This window comes from Coffea arabica, chromosome 2e (assembly GCF_036785885.1).
Source record: "Coffea arabica cultivar ET-39 chromosome 2e, Coffea Arabica ET-39 HiFi, whole genome shotgun sequence".
Taxonomy (NCBI): Eukaryota; Viridiplantae; Streptophyta; class Magnoliopsida; order Gentianales; family Rubiaceae; genus Coffea; species Coffea arabica.
The window spans coordinates 23,133,764-23,153,745 of NC_092313.1; the positions used below are offsets into that span (position 1 = coordinate 23,133,764).

At 36.9% G+C, this 19,982-nt stretch overlaps 1 protein-coding gene across 1 annotated transcript; it reads left to right on the forward strand.

Moving 5' to 3' along the window:
• The first annotated feature begins 1,929 nt into the window (after positions 1-1,929).
• On the forward strand, positions 1,930-18,995 carry LOC113731995 (protein ARABIDILLO 1-like). The gene is made up of 12 exons (XM_027257566.2): positions 1,930-4,389; positions 4,571-4,729; positions 4,806-4,886; positions 5,022-5,153; positions 5,851-5,978; positions 7,241-7,328; positions 7,877-7,971; positions 8,848-8,911; positions 14,392-14,567; positions 16,511-16,732; positions 18,316-18,400; positions 18,522-18,995. Exons 1-12 carry the CDS (start codon positions 3,049-3,051, stop codon positions 18,699-18,701), a joined length of 2,751 nt encoding a protein of 916 aa, XP_027113367.2. The 5' UTR covers positions 1,930-3,048; the 3' UTR covers positions 18,702-18,995.
• The last annotated feature ends 987 nt before the right edge of the window (positions 18,996-19,982 follow it).

A 19,982-nucleotide genomic window follows, 5' to 3' on the forward strand; every position in this document is an offset into this window, starting at 1 on the left:
TTTTTCATCGAGTTGAGTGGGTCGAGTTCATACTGGTCCGATTCCATTAACAGTTCTATTCGTCCATGACTTTCTACCTTTATTTCATTGAACTTTTTTATTGGCACTAATTTACAAATAACTAAAAGGCACACAATAATACAAAGAAGTTGATGTGATTGCAAAAGTTCCATTTTGGATAATGCTAAGACTTTACTTTACACAATTGAAATGTCTAGACATTACTATTTGTAAGATTATAATGGACCTAATGTGAGATCAGAAATAAATACTTCAATCTGGAAATAATGTCAAATATCATTGTTTTGTTTCAATACTCACAATTCAAAGTGACTTGATGTGTAGTTTGCAGGTGTAAAATTATAATTTTCACAAATAAAAGTTAAACCAACCATAGATAACTAAAATACATTGGATACATATCTTTAATGTTAATAACAAAAAAAATAAAAGCGGGAGATATTGCCACTTAAAATGTCTAGATTATCCTTCCTAAAGTTTGACTAATTTCTACCAGCCTTACAATGTCCTCCTCTCGTTTTTTCTTTTGATCTCTCTCAAGCCTCACTGCTCCCAACCCAACTTGCAGTATATATGAACAATGAAACCACCCACCCTAACCTCATGGCCATTCTTGCGTTTCAATTGAGAAATAAAATGGAAAATATTGCAACAATTATGAGTATAAACATCAGAGTCAAGAATCTTGAGGCTTATAAGCATATCCTTGATATCAAGAATCTGGGAAAAACTTAACCTTTGTTTGCTAAAAATGTCCATCAATGATGTCGTTGATTAAAACAGGAAGAGGAAGCCATATGTGACCTCACCACTCACTAAGGGCTTCCAACATAACTGAACTCTTATGTGCAAACATCAAAAGTCAATGACCCAGACTAGGATGTTCAGTGGATGAAAGGGAGTAAAAAGAAGGGCATGGGATGTATTGCCTCTGTGAATCATGGTGGCCTTGTTTTTTTTTTTTTTTGTCAGAATATCAATTCCTAAGACTTAAGCTAATCCCACAAGCCCAATCAAAAGGCAATTGCTGACTTATGGAACTTAAATCCTAGACACTCACCCCCTCACAAAACGATGTGGGACTCAGGGAAAGGGAACAGGGAGCTTCTACTAAGCACTAACTAGCACCCACTCACTCTGTTTTTAACCATGGTGGCCGTGTTGGATAACAATTTAGTGAGGCGGATTTGTGGGAGAGAGCAAAATAGAACTGGTTGGGAAGCAGAGGTACTGATGATCATTGCTGGGTTACATGCATCAACAGAAAATAGGAAACAATACTAGGGGAGATGGCAAAGTTGGAAGTGAATTGGATTGACCTTCATAGGGGTAATTTAGGCATCTATAGGGATATAGCGTGTTCAGATAATCAAAATTTTTCAAATAATATTTCACTTGTATCGTAAACACATTTTTCAATCCATGTTTTTTATATTTTCAATCACCTTTTTATTTCACATACATCACATCACAAAAATTATTACCGTAATTATTTTAAATAATATTTCAAATAATAATCTATCCAAACACTTTCTGCTCTGACAATGTTGCATCATGTAAAAAGTTAAATATGGCAAGTAAATGTGTCTTATGCTCCCAATTTGTATTGATGCAAATACATGTATTTCCTCCTGCCTCTTCAAAACATGAAACTATTGATAGTTCCTTTTATGTCAAAAAACAAAACTTTACATCCAAGATTTTTTATAATCATATGTATTATTTTGACAACAAACACCATACATTGGCCACATTTTTGTTTAATCAGCCATATATGGACAAATTGAATGCTTTAACATTCCTGCCATATTTATATGCATAAATTATATAAATACATACATGAAAAAAAAAATGCTCAGATACTCCGTATATAAACCCATTTTAATTCCCCACTCTTTCCTCAGTCGTATAAACAAAGTGAAAACAATCTAAATTTTATGCCCATTTTTTTTGCTCCATAAACCGCCTACAATCATCCATCAATCTGTGGTCTCTACTCGAATTATCATATGTCCCCTGAAATATTGTAGTAATCCCTTCTGAAATCTCAAGCAGCCCACCTCATCTAGTTCCCCTTACCCCCTCTCTCTCTCCCGTCTGTATAATTGTAGTGGAATATTGGTACATTTTTGGTTCCAACGATTCAGTAGCAGCAAAATTAAAAATAGGGAGAGAGAGAGGGAGAGAAGAGAGGAATTGAGGTTTGGGTGCTTTTGGGTTTTGGCCTATAAAGCTTTTATCTCATCCCTCTTTCATGCCTACCTGAATTCTCTCCGACCCTTCTTCAGCTTTGTCCTCTTAACCCCTTTCATTCTTCTTTCTTTCTTCTTTTCTCAATCCGGTTTTTGGGATGCAATTCAGCTGAAAGGCAATAGATTTGATAACAAGCGCAGAGGCAAATAGCTCAGGTTTCAGGGCAAAAAAAAGTTATTAACTTTACTCGGTTAAATGTATATGCGATTGGATATCATCCTTTTTCTTACTTGAAATTTTGCTCCTTTCCTTTAGTCGCATCGTGGGTTTTCTCTTTGGTGCAAATGTTTAAATTGGGTTCTGCTCAGCTGTCTCATTTAAGTCATCAGTGGTTTGAGAATTAGGGTTTTTGGTGTTAGAGTTGATTGTTTTACTGGTGTGGGAATTTGGATGTTATGATTTGAGTTAAATGGTATCTTGGTTTTGCTTTGTATGATCATTGGATTGTGGAATTAGCATTTTGTGTTGAAAAGGCGATTGCTTCTTTGTTTGGGTGTGGACCATCTGTGCTTTTGGAAATTGAGTACGTTCAGGTGAAAAGATTATCAATTCTATAGTTCATTTTGCTCCTCATTTCAACGGCTTTGTGATTCAAGTCTGTTTAGATCAAATATATCCCAGCTTGTCATTGCTGCTTTTGGTGATTACGGATTTAAATGCAAAGGCTCTGAGTTCTAAAACATTTGTCAGTTGCTGGTTTTAAGTCAAGGGATTGGAAACGTACGTTGATATATCACTGGTTTGGTAACCTTGGATTTCGTTGACTGATTGACTATGAGTCGGAAGGTGAGGAGGAGGTTGACCAGGAGGGGAAAAGAGAAAGTGGATTACCCAGATATTGAAGAATCTTTCGTTTTGGATGATAAGGGTGTGGTTGATTGGACTAAGCTGCCAGATGATACAGTGATACAGTTGTTTTCATGTCTTAATTACCGTGATCGGGCGAGCTTGTCATCGACATGTCGGACATGGAGAACCCTGGGGTCCTTGCCATGCTTGTGGCAGGTACTTGATCTCAGGCCGCATAAATGTGATGCTGCGGCAGCTACTTCTCTTGCCTCTCGATGTCGAGATCTGCAGAAACTCCGGTTCCGTGGTGCTGAATCTGCTGATGCAATTATTAATCTTCAAGCTAGAAGTTTGAGCGAGATTAGTGGTGATTATTGCAGGAAAATTAGTGATGCTACACTCTCGGTTATTGCTGCTCGACATGAGAAGCTTGAGAGTCTCCAACTTGGGCCAGATTTCTGCGAAAGAATAAGCAGTGATGCAGTAAAAGCAGTGGCCCTATGCTGTAGTCATCTGCGGAAACTTAGGCTCTCAGGTATTCGTGAAGTTGAGGGAGATGCCATTAATGCTTTGGCCAGGAATTGTCCAAATTTAATAGACGTTGGCTTTATTGACTGTCTTAGTATTGATGAGATAGCACTGGGAAATGTTTTATCAGTTCGTTTCCTATCGGTTGCTGGGACAACTAGTGTGAAGTGGTCAATGGTTTTACAGCATTGGAACAAATTGCCTAACTTAGGAGGTTTAGATGTTTCTAGGACAGATATAATTCCTAATGCTGTTTCAAGATTATTTTCATCTTCACAAAGCTTGAAAGTCTTGTGTGCCTTAAATTGTCCAGCCCTTGAGGAAGATGCTAGCTTTGTTTCCAACACCAATCATAGAGGTAAACTGCTACTTGCACTTTTCACAGATATTTTCAAAGGAGTAGCTTCCCTATTTGCCGATACTACTAAACAAGAGAGGAACACTTTCTTAAATTGGCAAAACACAACCACCAAGGACAAGAAATTGGATGAGATCATGAATTGGCTGGAATGGATCCTGTCACATTCACTTCTACGTATTGCTGAGAGCAATCCACAAGGTTTAGATAATTTCTGGCTTAGCCAAGGTGCATATCTGCTGCTCAGTTTGATGCAGAGCACTCAAGAGGAAGTTCAAGAAAGGGCAGCGACTGGCCTTGCAACTTTCGTAGTCATTGATGATGAGAATGCTAGTATAGATGGTGGAAGAGCTGAAACAGTTATGCGAGATGGTGGCATTCGTCTCCTCCTAAACCTTGCAAAGTCATGGCGGGAGGGGCTTCAATCAGAAGCTGCAAAGGTGAAATTTATACTTATGGTGCTAAGGCTTCTTGAGAGCAGCTATATTATGTCTTTATATGTTGAAACATTTCTTCTATTTCCCACCTTAGATAATCATTTATCCTTCAAATCATCTATATTGCTTCATTATGGGCTTTTCAAGGTTTAAATTCGTACTATTGTGTTTGGTCTTTCGATAGGCTATAGCAAACTTATCAGTCAACACCAACGTTGCAAAAGCTGTGGCCGAGGAAGGAGGTATTGATATTCTAGCAAATTTGGCTAGGTCTATGAACAGGTTGGTTGCTGAAGAGGCTGCAGGAGGACTGTGGAACCTATCAGTTGGGGAAGAGCATAAGGTTGTATGTGTCATGTATTAGTCTGGTTGTTTCATGTTTGAAATTTCATGTTTACTCAATAAATGTCACATTACAGGGTGCCATTGCCCAAGCTGGTGGTGTAAAAGCTCTAGTCGATCTTATATTCAAATGGTCCAATGGGGGTGAGGGAGTATTGGTATGTCAATTACTGTTTCATACATCTCAAGATGCTCATGCTTTCATGCGCATTCTTTCACTTGCAATAGTAGTCCATGAGTGAATTTAGTTATCATTGCTTTTTAATTATATCATGAGGTGGACTTGTTTTCAGGAGCGTGCTGCTGGTGCATTGGCGAATTTGGCTGCAGATGACAAGTGCAGCATGGAGGTTGCTTCAGTAGGAGGGGTACATGCTTTGGTAACTCTAGCTCGAACTTGCAAAGTTGATGGTGTGCAAGAGCAGGTATCTTGATTTTCATGTATTGAAGCATTATGTTGTTCATTTGAGGATGATTTGCTATTATCTTTTCTGTGATCATGTGACACCAGTTCCAACGGAAAATCATGTAAAAAACCCATGGCAATAAAAAAAGTTCAGATGCTTTTGTTTAGTGGTTCATTCCTGGTTAATTCCGTGCTACAGTATGCAAAAATATTGGATCCTAAGTTAGGGTATCATACTTTTTAGTACTGACATTGAAGTTCTCCAATTTTTATTGTAAGCATACATAATCTTGTGGTTGTTAGTTTCCTTATCTTATTACAGAAGTAACTGGCAAGAACTAGATGCTTGATAGTTAACATTGTCAAGGATTGCTACATAATTTAGTCTTTCTATATCATCTATCTGTGTGCATTTGTCCAAAATTGAATTATTCTGCTTTCTGAGAGTAAAATGTTACTAATTGTCCGCCACAATCTTAGTTTACCTGACCTCTGTACTTGTATCACAGGTCTAGAACATAATTCTTCATCAGATACTCAAATATGTAAAATTAAGAAATCTAATTGAGTTCATTAAATTTGGATCTGGTAACGCAGACTTCAGGTGTGCATCAGTCTTCAGTTTACAATTATGTCTGGAAAGGTGTGTATGTGTATAGAAGGATTCAATGTTCACTTTCATATTGATTAACATTCATCCACTTTGCTATTCTCAGGCAGCCCGTGCCTTGGCAAATTTGGCTGCACATGGAGATAGCAACAGTAATAATGCAGCTGTTGGACAAGAGGCGGGAGCTCTTGAAGCACTTGTACAACTTACTCAGTCTCCTCATGATGGTGTCAGGTGGTGCATTCTAGAATATTAAATTAAGATTTTAATTGCTGTCCGGTAGCTTGGAGTAGCTTTTGATGTATTTCTCCTTTTAAATAAGGGTTTTTTTTTTATACACTCATTCGGTATAACTAGCTTATGGTCTGGCATTAACATTCCCTCCTTACTCTGGTAATAAGCTTAGATTGTTCATCTGTTGGTAAATCTTCTACAGTGGATAACAGCAAACTTGACTAATTTTGAAGTTAAAAGAGAGGAGAAATCAACCTTTGAACTTGAAATGGTTAGCTTCAGTTAATAATTGGACAGATGGCTGTTTTTCCCGTATTGGATGTCCTGGTTCTGCCTCGCACTCACAAGAGGTCTAAAACAATAGAAATTTAAACATTTATTCAGGTCAAAATCTCCAGAACACCGAAGTTAAGTGTGTTGATCAAAATGTCATTGGTCAAAAATGAGTAGAAGAGATTTGCATGGTTAAAATCTCTTCAAACTTCGGTGTAATGCATTTGATAGTTGCATAATGCATTTGATAGTTGATACCTGACTGAGTATTATCTTTTTCTTGTTGATTGTTTGTTTCGGAAAATTTGCCTTGATGTGCATGGAAGATTACTCATTGAATGACCACCATGCTCATTTTGGCTTAAGAAATTCCAGATCGGAAACCTGGTCTTATCACTTATTCTCCTCCCTGTACTCCTGATAGAGTGGGAAAGAGCCGTTATTTTCATGTGATTTGTACCCTATAGATTATCTGGTGCAACAAATTGGTTCATATATTTCCACATTTAGTATTTTAGGACTTCCATGTAAAGCTGTAAAAGCTAAATTGAGTTGCTTCACTATTAACCATTGAGCACTTGCATTTAAGAGCAAAGCAGAATAGTTTATAGGAGAAGCTTTTCTTTCTCCCCTTTTAATTTCTTTTTTTTCCCTAGTTATTGGTTTGCTAATCTGTATTTAATAGCTCTCTAATGCTGGATATGAAAAATATTAGTGACAAAAATTCTCATTTTAGTCCTTTTGCACTGTGTACTGGTTTGTTCTGGCTTCTGCTTTCATTGTTATGCATCCTGCTGCTGTAGTTATACGCAGACTGACAATTAATTCTGTGGCCTTAGAGCTTGAGAGTCAAACTCACCTTTATTAAACTATCTCACAGAAAGAGGGAGAGTGAGCAAAGTCTTATGCTATCAATTCATTTTTTTCCTTCCTGTTATAATGTGCCCGCACTATTGTCTAATGGTTGTTGCTTATCTGCTACAATATAGGCAAGAAGCCGCTGGGGCGCTGTGGAACTTATCTTTTGATGATCGGAATCGAGAAGCAATTGCTGCTGCTGGAGGAGTTGAAGCCTTGGTAAGACTTGTTCCTACTTGAGCCTAGACCTTTGTAGCTTAAGACGCTTAAAAGTACATTGATAAAGATTTGTTCAATTAATATGAGTAGTTACTTAGATGGAGCAATTAATCATGTGGAGTCAAAAAAACACTGCCTGGGGAAATTTAGTTTTTATTTTTTTTAAACAAATCTGTTAAAATGAGTGTGTTTTTTGGGAAAAGGTAATGTGCTTACCTATTAATATCCAACCTTAACAAGGGAAATTACTACTTGTTCAAACATATCTTTGTTTATCTTGTGATCTTCTCTGTGAACTAAATCTAGCATCTTTTGTAAATGATTTTCTACCTTTATCAAATAATGTTCCTCACTACGTTTGCTAATAGGAAGAGAATGAATCTCCAATGGTGGTTGTGCAATATTGGATTCTATTGAATTCTTTTGATGTAGGGTGGGCTTTCCAATTTTATAAGTATTGGAAGGTGAAGAAAGATAGTCAAACTTGATTGTTTAGTTGTATTACCTGGAGGTTTCTTGCAAATCAGTAAAGCTTATATTGTGTTCAGGTTGCTCTTGCAAATTCATGTTCAAATTCTTCTCCTGGTCTCCAAGAGAGAGCTGCTGGAGCTTTATGGGGACTGTCTGTTTCAGAAGCAAATAGGTAAGGATGTAAATTATTCCTTACAATCTCTCTCTCTGCACACACACACTCTAACTGTAAATTTTTGTATATATAGATACACCTCTCTGATGTTTCTCCTCCCAATCTCTCTTCCTGCACGTTGCGTCTCCATTTTGGTGTGTGTGTATATATTTGTTTGATTTTCTATTTTATGGTTCTAAGTTATGGCTGTTGCTCCAAATGCCCATATTTTTACTTTGTTATGTGCTGTTATTGACTTGATCCATTGTGGTCTCTTCTATGCAAGAGGGATTTCCTTAGGTTCTTTTAATTTGTCAGAATATAAGTGGATGTTTATGGCAGAGATGAGTTTGGGACAATGTTACTATTATTTCACAGAGAAGTTTCGATTTTTCATATGAGTATTTTTTTAAAAATAAAAGATAAGGTTGCTGGGCCTAAAATACTGGTAAACCTTCAATATAGCAGAGATATCTAAGAAGTTGAAAGTGGGGAAAAAGGAACAAAGTGTCTAAATTTACAGCTGTGATTATCTGTAAAAGGCATGTAGGTCTTAACAAAATTGGGGGGTTCTTCTGAGTTTTAGACTAGGTGCCATGATACTGCTGGAAAAAAGGGGTTTAAAGGTTGTTGTAATGCGCTCGATAGGCAAGACTGTTAAAAGTGGACTTCAAGTATTTCCGTGGTTTATATTGGACTTTTGGCATGAATATGGTCATTATGGTAAGGCATGAGAAACAGGTCCACGAAATAACGCAAAGACAGAGGAGTTTTATCTAATGCTCCTTTTTGCTTTCTCTCATGCTCCTAATTTGTAGTGCTTTCATGCCTCTCCTGCCTCTTTTTTTCTGTGCTACTTCCTATTTAAAGTGTCAATTGTTGCTTGTGTATCAGCATTGCTATTGGACGAGATGGTGGTGTGGCACCCCTGATAGCATTTGCACGATCTGATGCTGAGGTAAATTTACATTTGCAGCAATTTGATTTCTTAAAATTACTCTACAGTCATTATTTTCTTCTGTAAAGCATTCTCTTTACTCGTGGTAATTACAATTTGCTTGTGTTTGTTAGGTAGTTGGTAAGATGATACTTGGGTGCATATTGAACTTATCCCTTGATTCATAGTTGGTGGCTCTGTTTTATTCTCCTCCGTGCACCTCTTCCTCTGATATTCCCCTGCTACTCTCCCAGAGCCATCCCCCTCCCCTGCCCAAAAAAAAAAAGATAAAAATAAAAGACAGAAGCATGACAGCAGGTTGTCATGTATTCCTTTCGGACATAGGTACTTAGCTAACAATAAAAGGGACAACTACGTAATTGCAGCTTTTGGTTCTTGTTAGCTGAAAGTCCTTTTGAAGTTCTGGGGCTCATTGTTGAGAAAAAGATTGCCTGGTGAAGGAATTTAGTAAGAAGCATTAGTTTGTGTATTGTCATGTCTAATGCCCTTCTCCATGTCTTGAGAAAGTTTAGAGTGGGAATATTTTGAATGCAGTAAAGCCAGAAACCATGATAGGTTATCTAGTGTATAATTTGTATGCATAGTAGAAAAGTTTGGTAAGTCAGTGTTGTGATTGCAGGATCAATATAGTTAACATATAGAATCCCATTTTCCAAGTTTATCGTCAGCCGCATTAGTGGTCTCATTAGTCTTTGTTGGCTATTTTAGTTTCATAATTGCTATTCTTTTCTGAAGATAAAGTGCTAAAAGCTTTTACTGATGATTCTTGAACACTTCTATTGGACATAGAGTGCAGCACTGGATAGACGTGAGCTCTGCTGATAGTAGAAATTTTGAAGCTACAACCGTCTTTTTATGTGTACAGGAAGAAAGTAGATCAGTTTGGCTTCGAAATCTGAAATCTAGTCAGAATCTAACATAAGAGAAGGATCGGTACTCTGGTAATATCATATTGTCTGCTGTATCCATACTCTAGTGTATCCAGGGTGAGATTACGAGAGACATATAAGGAGAATGTAAGGTTGAAAAACATTTGCTATTCTATAACAAATCAAGTAACTTAGAGATGATAAATATTTATTGCTGTTTTGGCATCATAAGCCTTGAGTGGTTTTAAGGTTTCTCAATTTCTTTGCATGCATTCATTCTTTTAGTTTTTGTTTTGTGAAGAAGTTCTTGGCTCATGCACTTTTTGGAACTCCTTAATTAAGATTTAATGGCTGTCCCAGATCAGCTTTGTGAGTGAGACTGATGCTTGCGTCCAATTGTTTTATGCTCTTCAGTGGTGAGAATGTCCTTGAACTAATAGGATCTAGCTTTATCTTTCTGATTTTGAGGCAAATATTGAAGAAATTCTGCAATGCAAAGGTAACAAGGAGAAGCATATAAAGAGCTCAAAGAAGACTTTGCTATTCTTAGTTGCAGTGTTAGTCATTTAATGTAACTTATGGAGAATGGTCTAAGTAGAAAGAATATTTATGATGAGGATAGAAGATGGAACACCAGCAGTTTTAGGGGAAGCTGCAAGTTATTACAGTTTAGCAGTTTAACAAAATTTTGTTGGAACTTGTTTTCAAATCTGAACGAGAGTGGATCCTGGAGGCATAGACATGGCAGAAGCTGGAAATTTTCAACTGGTACTATGATGTGGAAATAAGGCATCACTTGAACATGATGGTTATTGTGGTAATCCAATTCCTACCTCTCTCATTGGATTGATAGATGTCTGAAGATTATTAGTTGTATTTAATGCTTAAAAGTAAGATAGTTATCTTCAATTAAACAAAGTTGAGCTGATTGATTTGCTTATGGTGCCATAGAAACTAGGTGTAGGTATGCCAAAAGAAGCAGCCACCGTCAGAAACAGGGGAAGCAATGATGAAAGAAACCTTCTTGTACCAGATTATGATCATGCGCAACTCTTGAAGATGTTAGACTCTAAGCAAAGTAGTAATAGGTGGATTAGTGCAGAAAGGGGTTTTATGAACTAAGAGACCATAAATCATAGGGGGATTGCCACACAACTTATAGAACATTACAAGCCTGGCCAAATAATGGAGATAGAATACAATAATGCAAACTAATATGTAGTGTCAGTGGATCAAACTGCCCAAAATAGTATCTATGGATTGTGTTGGGAATGCTAAATGTTGAGTTCATCTGTTGATGAGTACAATGGCATGTAAACGAGGAAGTTTTTGCAGCAAAGTAGTGTTTATCGCACAACTACTCCCGCCCAAGAAAGACGATTCAATGAATTAGTCTCAAAGCGGCTGACTGAATATGTGATAAGGGGAAATAACAGACTACCACAAACATGTATTGTGAGTTTGGAGGTCATTGACATCACACTTTTGGAACTAATTTCACTGAAGCTCTGTTACGTAGTGTTAACTTAAATCAGAAGTTTTAAGAGTTGAAAGAGGCAAATGCTGATGGAGGTGTTGATTCTTGTCATGCATGATTGAAGATATGGTCTTGTATTGAGATTGTTGGTCATAAAAGAGACAGGCGAAGCTTAATGATTCCCCGATACTTCCTTCTTAAGTTCCTTCAAATTGCTAAGACCTATGGTTGTTAATGATACCAAGAACATAAATTATGCCTCATATGTAGTTACTTGACCAATTCAGGTTGCAGGTGGGAAAGCATTCTTGTTCTTGTTGCAGCGCCTGGGTAGTGGGTAAATAACATCTCAGTTTGTGCTAATATCATCATTTCGTGACTTGCATCTATGTTTTTTGAAGAATCTCAACTTATTTGGAAGTTTTACTAAAGAAAGTTGGTCATACATTGTATGGGTCATCATGGTTGCATGATCAAAAGGCCAACATGATGGAGAATTGAGCAGCACAACTTTCAAGCACTAGGGGTTTACAAAAACAATTTTTGTGACCAAAAAAATAGTACCTAGCTCCATGAAGATAGTCAATGACAGAAGTTCCCCCACAACAACTTGTTGATGGTAGAATCTAGAATAAACTCTAAAGATGCTAGGAAACTGTTATGAAGTACAAGTCTTTTGAAGAATCTAAACAATTACAGTGATAAGGGAGGAAATAAGTCATCAAGTTGGTGAACAATAAAACAACATGTTGCGCTCAAGTACTATGAAAGATTAATTTTGATAGTGGTGGGGTTTCCTGCAAGATGATACTATTATTCTCTCTTTTCACTACCTTTAGTGTGAGAAATATTTCTTTTATGGTTTTTGGTTCTTCATTTGAAGCAATTGCCATGTATCCTTGTCCTCAACTCATTTCAAAAGTCATAGTGTTTTCTCTAACAGAGAGAAATGATATGGTAAAAAAAAGCAGGCTTAAAGAAGCCCTGTATGTTGTTTAAGTAATCTTGGTAGTTTGATGACTATGCAGGCTTGGATACTAAGTAGACCCTGCCTTCTCTAAAGTTGGCAGTCTTCTCTGTCTACTTGACCATTCTTGATGGACTTCCTCTTTCCTAGACCCTCCTCCCTCATCTACACTGCAACCAGCAACTAAAATTTTTTTCCCTCCTGTTATTAATTATGTTTCATATCAAATATCTACTAGGATTCCAAGTTGTGGAGGCATATAAATTGGCCTTTTTAACATTTAACATTTAATGCTTTGAGAGAAGTTGAAGTTGAAGTTAAATGGACTCTCTTGCAGTCTTAGGATAATCTATGGTGAACGGTTCCATTAGTTCATTTAATTCCTTTTTTAGTCACAAGATCGTGGAATCTGGATCATATGCATTCCAGAATTCATGCCAAAGGGCTTTCCTGCATCAATTCCCTTTTCTACTTTGAAGAAGGAGAAGAAAGAGAAACCTTTACCTAGTGAAATGCTTCTGTGCTTCCTGTGCAGCTCGTAGTTTTAATTCTATGTTTTACAGAAAGGTGGATTCAATTTGTCTTGGAACTAGGGCTGGCAATTTTAATCACACCATGACAATGTCACAGGAACATAATGCGGATAAAATACACCCAAACAAGACACGAGAAAATATGGGTCATAAGTGGGTCAGACCTTGTTATGACACGACCAAAATTGTGTAGGTTATGTGGCATCACACAGGCCAACAAGATTTTCCTGCTAAAACATAATGTGTCACCTATTGATTGACAAACTTAAACCACAACCTAGGGCACAACATATTTTCACCTTCACTCTTAAATAAGTTTCACATCTTCTAGAATTTTCATTTAACTGGGAGGGCACTTGAGGAATTGTTGATATCTCTACTTTTTGTTGCTATGAAATTGTCTATTGGGACTTTTCTGAGTAATTTGTTTGAGATACGAAAAACGTTTATTTGGCACTGAATGAGTTTATTTCAAAATGTTAGCAGTAAATTTAATTGACCAAACTTATCATTTGATTTCAAAGTAAATAGTAGGACTATGCTGACTTTCAAATTTCTTCTTGCACAACACTTTTTATGTGGAATTTGTTTGCTACCTTTTATCTTGTGAGAATTATACAATTAACTTGAGTTTCTTTAGTGGAATTTTCAGTAGAGTTGATGACATCATAAGCTTTTACTGTTAAATTATTCTCAATCAAATGATACTTTGGCTGAATTTGAGTTGGTATTCTGTGTGGTATATTCTGGATTGGGGCATATTATTCTGTTTGGTGTATTCAACATTGGGTTTAATTGAATAATATGGAGCTCTGTAATGTATTTTAAATGGGGCATATTTGAACTGTATGTTGCTCTGCATTGTTAATAATAATATTCTTATTCAGAGTGGACAAATCTTAAATTGCTGAACTTTTACTGCTTCTAGTTCCGTACAAATCTATTGCTTGTCGATATCTATTCAACTGTTAATTTTGTCTTTAAAATTTTTTAATAGAATTGTTTAATTTGTTTGTGCTTGATTTAAAAGAACTAGTAGAAATAACCACATTGTGGGTTGTCTATCAGGTCAAACTTAAAAGTGCAAATATCATGTAAAAAGTTAATTGGCCAACTCAGGAAACACGCACAATTGGAGACGTTAATTAATAGGGGGTTCACACAACATAACATGTGACGATAAGAAATTGTGTCATGTATGGTTTTTATGTTTTTTTGACATGAAATACAATTGCAACACTAGTTTGACATGACTCAACAAATCTACACCCCTACTTGGGAAATTGTAGGCTTGGCATACTATCTAGCCCTTTTCATAATTTAAAATGTGGGACTGCTAACTGGATTGCCCCATTTATGAGGATATAAATGTTGGTCAAGAGTCAATAATGCTATACAGGTCTATAATATTTGACAAGGTTTTAATGGTAACTCTTAAACGTTGTGGTAACCATACCATACATAAAGAACTGGCGCGTCATCTTTTGGGTTTGGACTTACGAATCTAAGTATTTACCACAGTGTCTCAGAGAATCTCATGTGCATTGCTAAATATGTTCCAAGGTCATGTTTCGTTAAAAATATTCTGCATGCTGTACATCAGATTGTATTTAAAGCGTATGTTTGCATTTCAGGATGTCCATGAAACTGCTGCTGGAGCTCTTTGGAATCTGGCTTTTAACCCGGGTAATGCCCTTCGTATAGTGGAGGAAGGGGGTGTTCCTGCATTAGTTCATCTTTGTTCTTCATCTGTGTCCAAAATGGCGCGCTTCATGGCTGCATTGGCCTTGGCATACATGTTTGATGGAAGGTATTAGCTGACCAATCTTTTGTCATATTTCAATCCTTTGACTATTAGGTTTGCTTTTAGAATAACTTGTTGAAAATAAAATAGTGAACTTGTTTAGAAGTTTGTGTGTCTTGTAGGCAACATTAGGTAATGTTGTTACATCAATTATGGTTGTGATATCGAATTATGAGCATTCAATATTTGAGTTGGTGGGTTATAGTAAAGTGCCGTATAGTATGATACTGATACATTCAAGTACTACTTCCTTAATGTTTTGAGTTGTCATACGTACTAGGCATATGTTATACCCTTGGGGTCCATCATAGATCTGAGCCACAATAGAAAATGCCAGTGACAAGTTCTCTTAGGAAAATTGAGCTATAAGTGGCAGGTGTAAGTAAGACTGGGTCTTGTGTTGTGATAACCTACTTGGCCTGATCAATTGGTGGTTGTTTCATGTCATTCTCCTTTTTTCTGCATTTGAAGTATTTGAGATGAACAGCTTTTGGTCAACCCAACCCCATGTCTATAAAACAGCTTGGGATTAGGATTGTCAGGTATTTATGTGATAGAACTACCTTTTTATATTCTATGATATGCATTACGTCCATGGTCCAAAAGTTTTCAGTGTGAGTGAAGATTTTTACTTCCAATACACGTATTGTTTAGCAGATGGACAGCAGTTTTAGAAAGTCTCTTGACTTGGTAAGATGCTATCTTAAGTCCAGTGCAGTAACTGCTTTCTGAACAACAACTGGAGATAATCAGTTATGAATGGTGGAAATGCAAAAGCCAGGGTACATAATTTCTGCAGGAAATATGAAATACCTCATAAGTAAATATAAAAGTTTCAAGCTTCTAAAAATTGAAGGATTAAGTTATGCTCAAGCTCCTAGGCCAAAAAAATACGGTATATTTAGATTTTTGATATGTCATATTGATGCTAGACATTGAAAAGCAGACCGTCCTATTGAATTTAACTTTTCCCTGTAATTTAGACTGTCCTATTGAAAAGCAGCTTATTTTTGTTTTTGTATTAGATAAGTAATCTAAAAGTGATCTCCTTGACCTCCAAAGCATGGCCATATGGATGGCCAAATGATTTTACCATCTGATTTCCTACCACCATAATCGTTACTCTCCTTATAGGTGATTCTGTAATCTAGCGTATGTGGAATTGTACCATTTATGGCCAGGAATCTCATTGTAGAAAAGATTATCTTAAAATCCTATCCCTGAACTGAGCTTGTTAATCCGTAGGCTTGACCAACTCATCTATAATTTGCAAAAACTTTAGCTGCCTGTAAAAGTTTTGTCAAAAGTTGTGTTCTGAGCATTAAATGTGGTTTTTTGAATCTAGGAAACTGGTTTTGATAGCTATAAGTGCCATAGCTGCATTTTTTGTTTAAAATTGTAATAGCCCTATTCCTGTGCCCGACTGTCAAACCCCTCCTTCCAACTGGGGTTGAGGGGGAAGGGAATTTTGACTTTATTCAGGTTTTAGGCTGTTGATAATGCTATTTTAATTAATATTTGATGTGATGTAAGACTATGAGATGTGGGGTTCATAACGTTAGCTTGATATCTAAGTGACTAGATTATGCATCTGAAAAAGGTTATTTTAGCGCACAGAGATGTATACTCTAGAAAGGGTGTCTTGGTTATGAACCTAATACCTTGTGTTAAATTGCTAATTGTCTGCCCTGAAGTTCAAACTTGCAAACTTGAGGTAGTTTGCCAAAGCATTTTATCATGTCCACCAAATAATATGGCCAAAATACCTACATCAGCTCTCTGTGAACGTATTTCCCCCACTTCTAGTTTTCTTGTCCTACATTCTTTTTTTTTTTTGGGTTACCATTATCTCTAGTCCTCCCTGTCCCCATTCCCCCAACCCATGGTGGCAGTCTTCACTAATTTTGGTTGACATAAGATGCTCAAAATTGTTTGCATATTTTATTCAGAATGGATGAAGTTGCACTGGTAGGGACTTCATCGGAAAGTACATCAAAGACTGTTAGCTTAGATGGAGCAAGAAGAATGGCTCTGAAGCACATTGAAGCTTTCATTCTTACATTTTCTGACCAACAAGCATTTTCTGCTGCTGCTGTGTCATCAGCTCCAGCTGCATTGTCACAAGTAACAGAATCTGCTCGAATTCTTGAAGCGGGTCATCTGCGATGCAGGTTTGCCTCTCCCTCACTACTCTCTCTGTCCATCTGAGGTTATACTCCCTTTTTTCCTGCTGATTATTCAGCTATTGATCATTTTCTGCTTTCTTGGCAATGGTTAACAAGTATAGTTGGCTAGTTTTGATGTGTCAAGGAAATCAGAAGAGGACTATATGGTACTTGTTACTGTATATTTGGTACTCAATTTGACTAGTTGCTTGTCTACTTTGTGCAAGTCAATCTTGAAAAAGTTTTCTTTGTGAGAATTTGTGGTGATAACAAAAGCATTGATAACTCTAATCCACTGTACCTCCCTTTCTATATCTGGTATTCAAAGGAACTGTTGGTATAGTCATGATAAGGTGTCAAATAATCTTAAGAAGCTTGAATAGTACTTGATTTTTTTGCCAGCTGAAGTTACATTGCTGACTCTGTTGTTGATGTAGAAAATCCTGAAAATCCTTTCCAATTAGGTTTAACTCAACTCATTGAATACATAACATGTCGTCCCAAAGGAATTCCAGGTTCCACCTGTAGATTGAATCTGGAAAGAAAACTTTATAACATATGCTTATAGTGCAATATCAGAACTATATAAGTACCAAAGCTGGTATTTCATGACTTCAAAACTTATGCATAGCACCTTATGGCTGGTTGTCAACTCTAATAGCTATTACCATCATGCTGTATTTTGAATTATATATCCAATCTGATGTTATCAATTGAAATAAGCTGCAACAGTTGTTTAGTTATAGTTATATGTGACCTAGATTGAGCCAAGTGGTTCCTGGCTTACACATCTCACAGGCATTTGCTCCACGTCTGAGATATGAATTTGAATGTAATATCTGCTTTTAGATCCTCATGTTATCTTACTACCTCAGCTTGGACCTGGTTGCTTCTCCTGGTGAAGTAAATTATTATGTATTGGGTGAAAGTGCACAGCGGCTGTCTCCTGTAGCTATTTTTTTGAAGCAAGGAAGGAAATAGGGAAATTATGGTTTTTCCCTTATTTTTTTTATTATACATGTTAGGTTCTAGCTTCTTTGTGGCATGTACGTATGACAGCGTAAATTTATGTCTAAGAAAATAAACAATGAATATGCTTTAAATAGCTTTTCTGCATTTTCGATTGTAATTATACATTTATATGATGTCCCGTGGGTTTTTTCTTGGGGTGTGCTAGGGTGAATCAGAGTATGAGGAATGTGTAGTGCCTGCACTAGTTACTTTTTGAGATGATGGAAACAGTCTAGAGAGTTAAATATTTGCCTTTTTCTAGTTTTATACTTGCGAATTCATCCATCCATCTTACCCTGTCCTGCGGAAAACAAATTGGGAAAAAAAATTTGATGCAGCTAACTGTGTCTGCCTTGTGATATTGTGTATTGAAACGGAGATTCAGTTAGATGTTGGTACTGAGTGAGGGAAAAAATGGTTTAGCTGGACTAAGTTATCAATCTTGTGCATTCTTGATTAGATGTGGAATATATGTATTGATGTGAGCAATTCATGTTTATTTGTGAATCTTTGATCCTCATTTGAGGTTCGTGTGCTTTTCTTGTCTTGACTTGTTTCATGTATGTAATTTTCCCTAGTGGAGCTGAAATTGGGCGATTTGTTGTTATGCTACGAAATCCCTCGTCTGTTCTCAAGGCATGTGCTGCTTTTGCCCTTCTACAGGTACACTCACTCTCTCTCTCTCTCTCTCTCATGCGCGCGCAGGCAATCCACACATTCTATTCTCTTTCTGTGAATAGTTATTGCCGAGATAGTCTCCATTTATGTCAATTTCTTCTTCTAGTTCACAATCCCTGGTGGTAGGCATGCTGCGCATCATGTGAGCCTCTTGCAAAATGCTGGAGCACCTAGAGTTCTCCGTGCTGCAGCTGCTGCAGCTACTGCACCTCTTGAAGCTAAAATCTTTGCAAGAATTGTACTTCGAAACCTTGAGCACCATCAAACAGATCCCTCGTTCTTATAAGCCTAGTAGTAATACTCCAATCTTTGTGCAGGCTTATTAGCTTTAGTCGATGATTGTCTTCAATCTTTTACCTTGAGTTGGCTGTGAAAAGGAATATTTTCAGTAGTTCTGCTAATAGGGTTGTATTATATATTTTTTTCCCCATATCTTTCAGTGATTTCTTTACAGCATAAACATAATATAGGTATTCTTCATAAGGGATTGGTGCAAAAGGCCAGTGCCTTGAAATTTTGTGTTTTATATGAATCTTGATAACATGTTTGATATGTATATGTTAGTGACTTTTTGGGACTCCTTGACTTTTTTTCTACATCTTGCTACTCTTGGTGAAATAGATCAACTCCATTGTGAAATTCATGATTGCTACTGTTGACTGTGTTACTTCAAAACCTCTTGGTATGATGCTTGCGAACTATCAGAATGACTTCCTTCCGCATGTATTTTACTACTATAAAATATGACAATAAGGTAGTGCAATGATCTTCTTCTTGGTTCATTGTTTTGCTATTTTGAGGGGCCAGTGCCAGGGTCAATCTGACTGACAACTTTACAGCCAGAGAGTTTGCAGTAGGGCGATTGATGGTGTGAGTGATAGTGGTGCTTTACAACTGGTGAAAATGGTTGAGAGCTATAGCCTGTTAGCCGTCTTCTTGATCATTTTTTCATGATTGATAATATAGCTTTCGGCTTGCAGGGGAGTCTGGCTGATGTCTTCTTGTCTTTGGGTGAGACTTTATAGATCATCCCCGTGACAGGCAGAAATTGCAAGTTCGCACATTTTTCACCCAGTTATGACTATCCTGGAAATAGGATTTTATACAATCATTTACTCCAAATGCTGCTTGACTGCAGTTTAAATATCCAAAAAAAGTGCATTTCAAGTGCCAAGTTTGGAATTCTACAGGAGGTGAATGTACTTGGGGTCTAACAGCATTCTTAGACGCACCCTGATTCAGACTTTTCTTTGTGGAATTTTTAGCCAAAGTCTGAGCCCACAAATGCAAATTATGCAAGAAGCAAGCAAAGTTTTCTACCTTTTGAGTTTTCTAATTGAGTGGGTGTGTGTGTTTCTTTCAGTTGCTGAAAAAGCAAAGTTTTCTACCTTTTGGGTCCTTCAGCGACCAAAGTAAACTAAAAGGATAGACTGGTTCCTGGGTAGCTTGCTTTGTTTCTTTTGTATAGGAGTCGCATCCGGTATTTCTCATCTCAGTCCATAGTAAAATTGACATGCCAAAACATATGTGTCTCTTGCCTCTCTTTATTTGTGCAAGTAGTAATTTA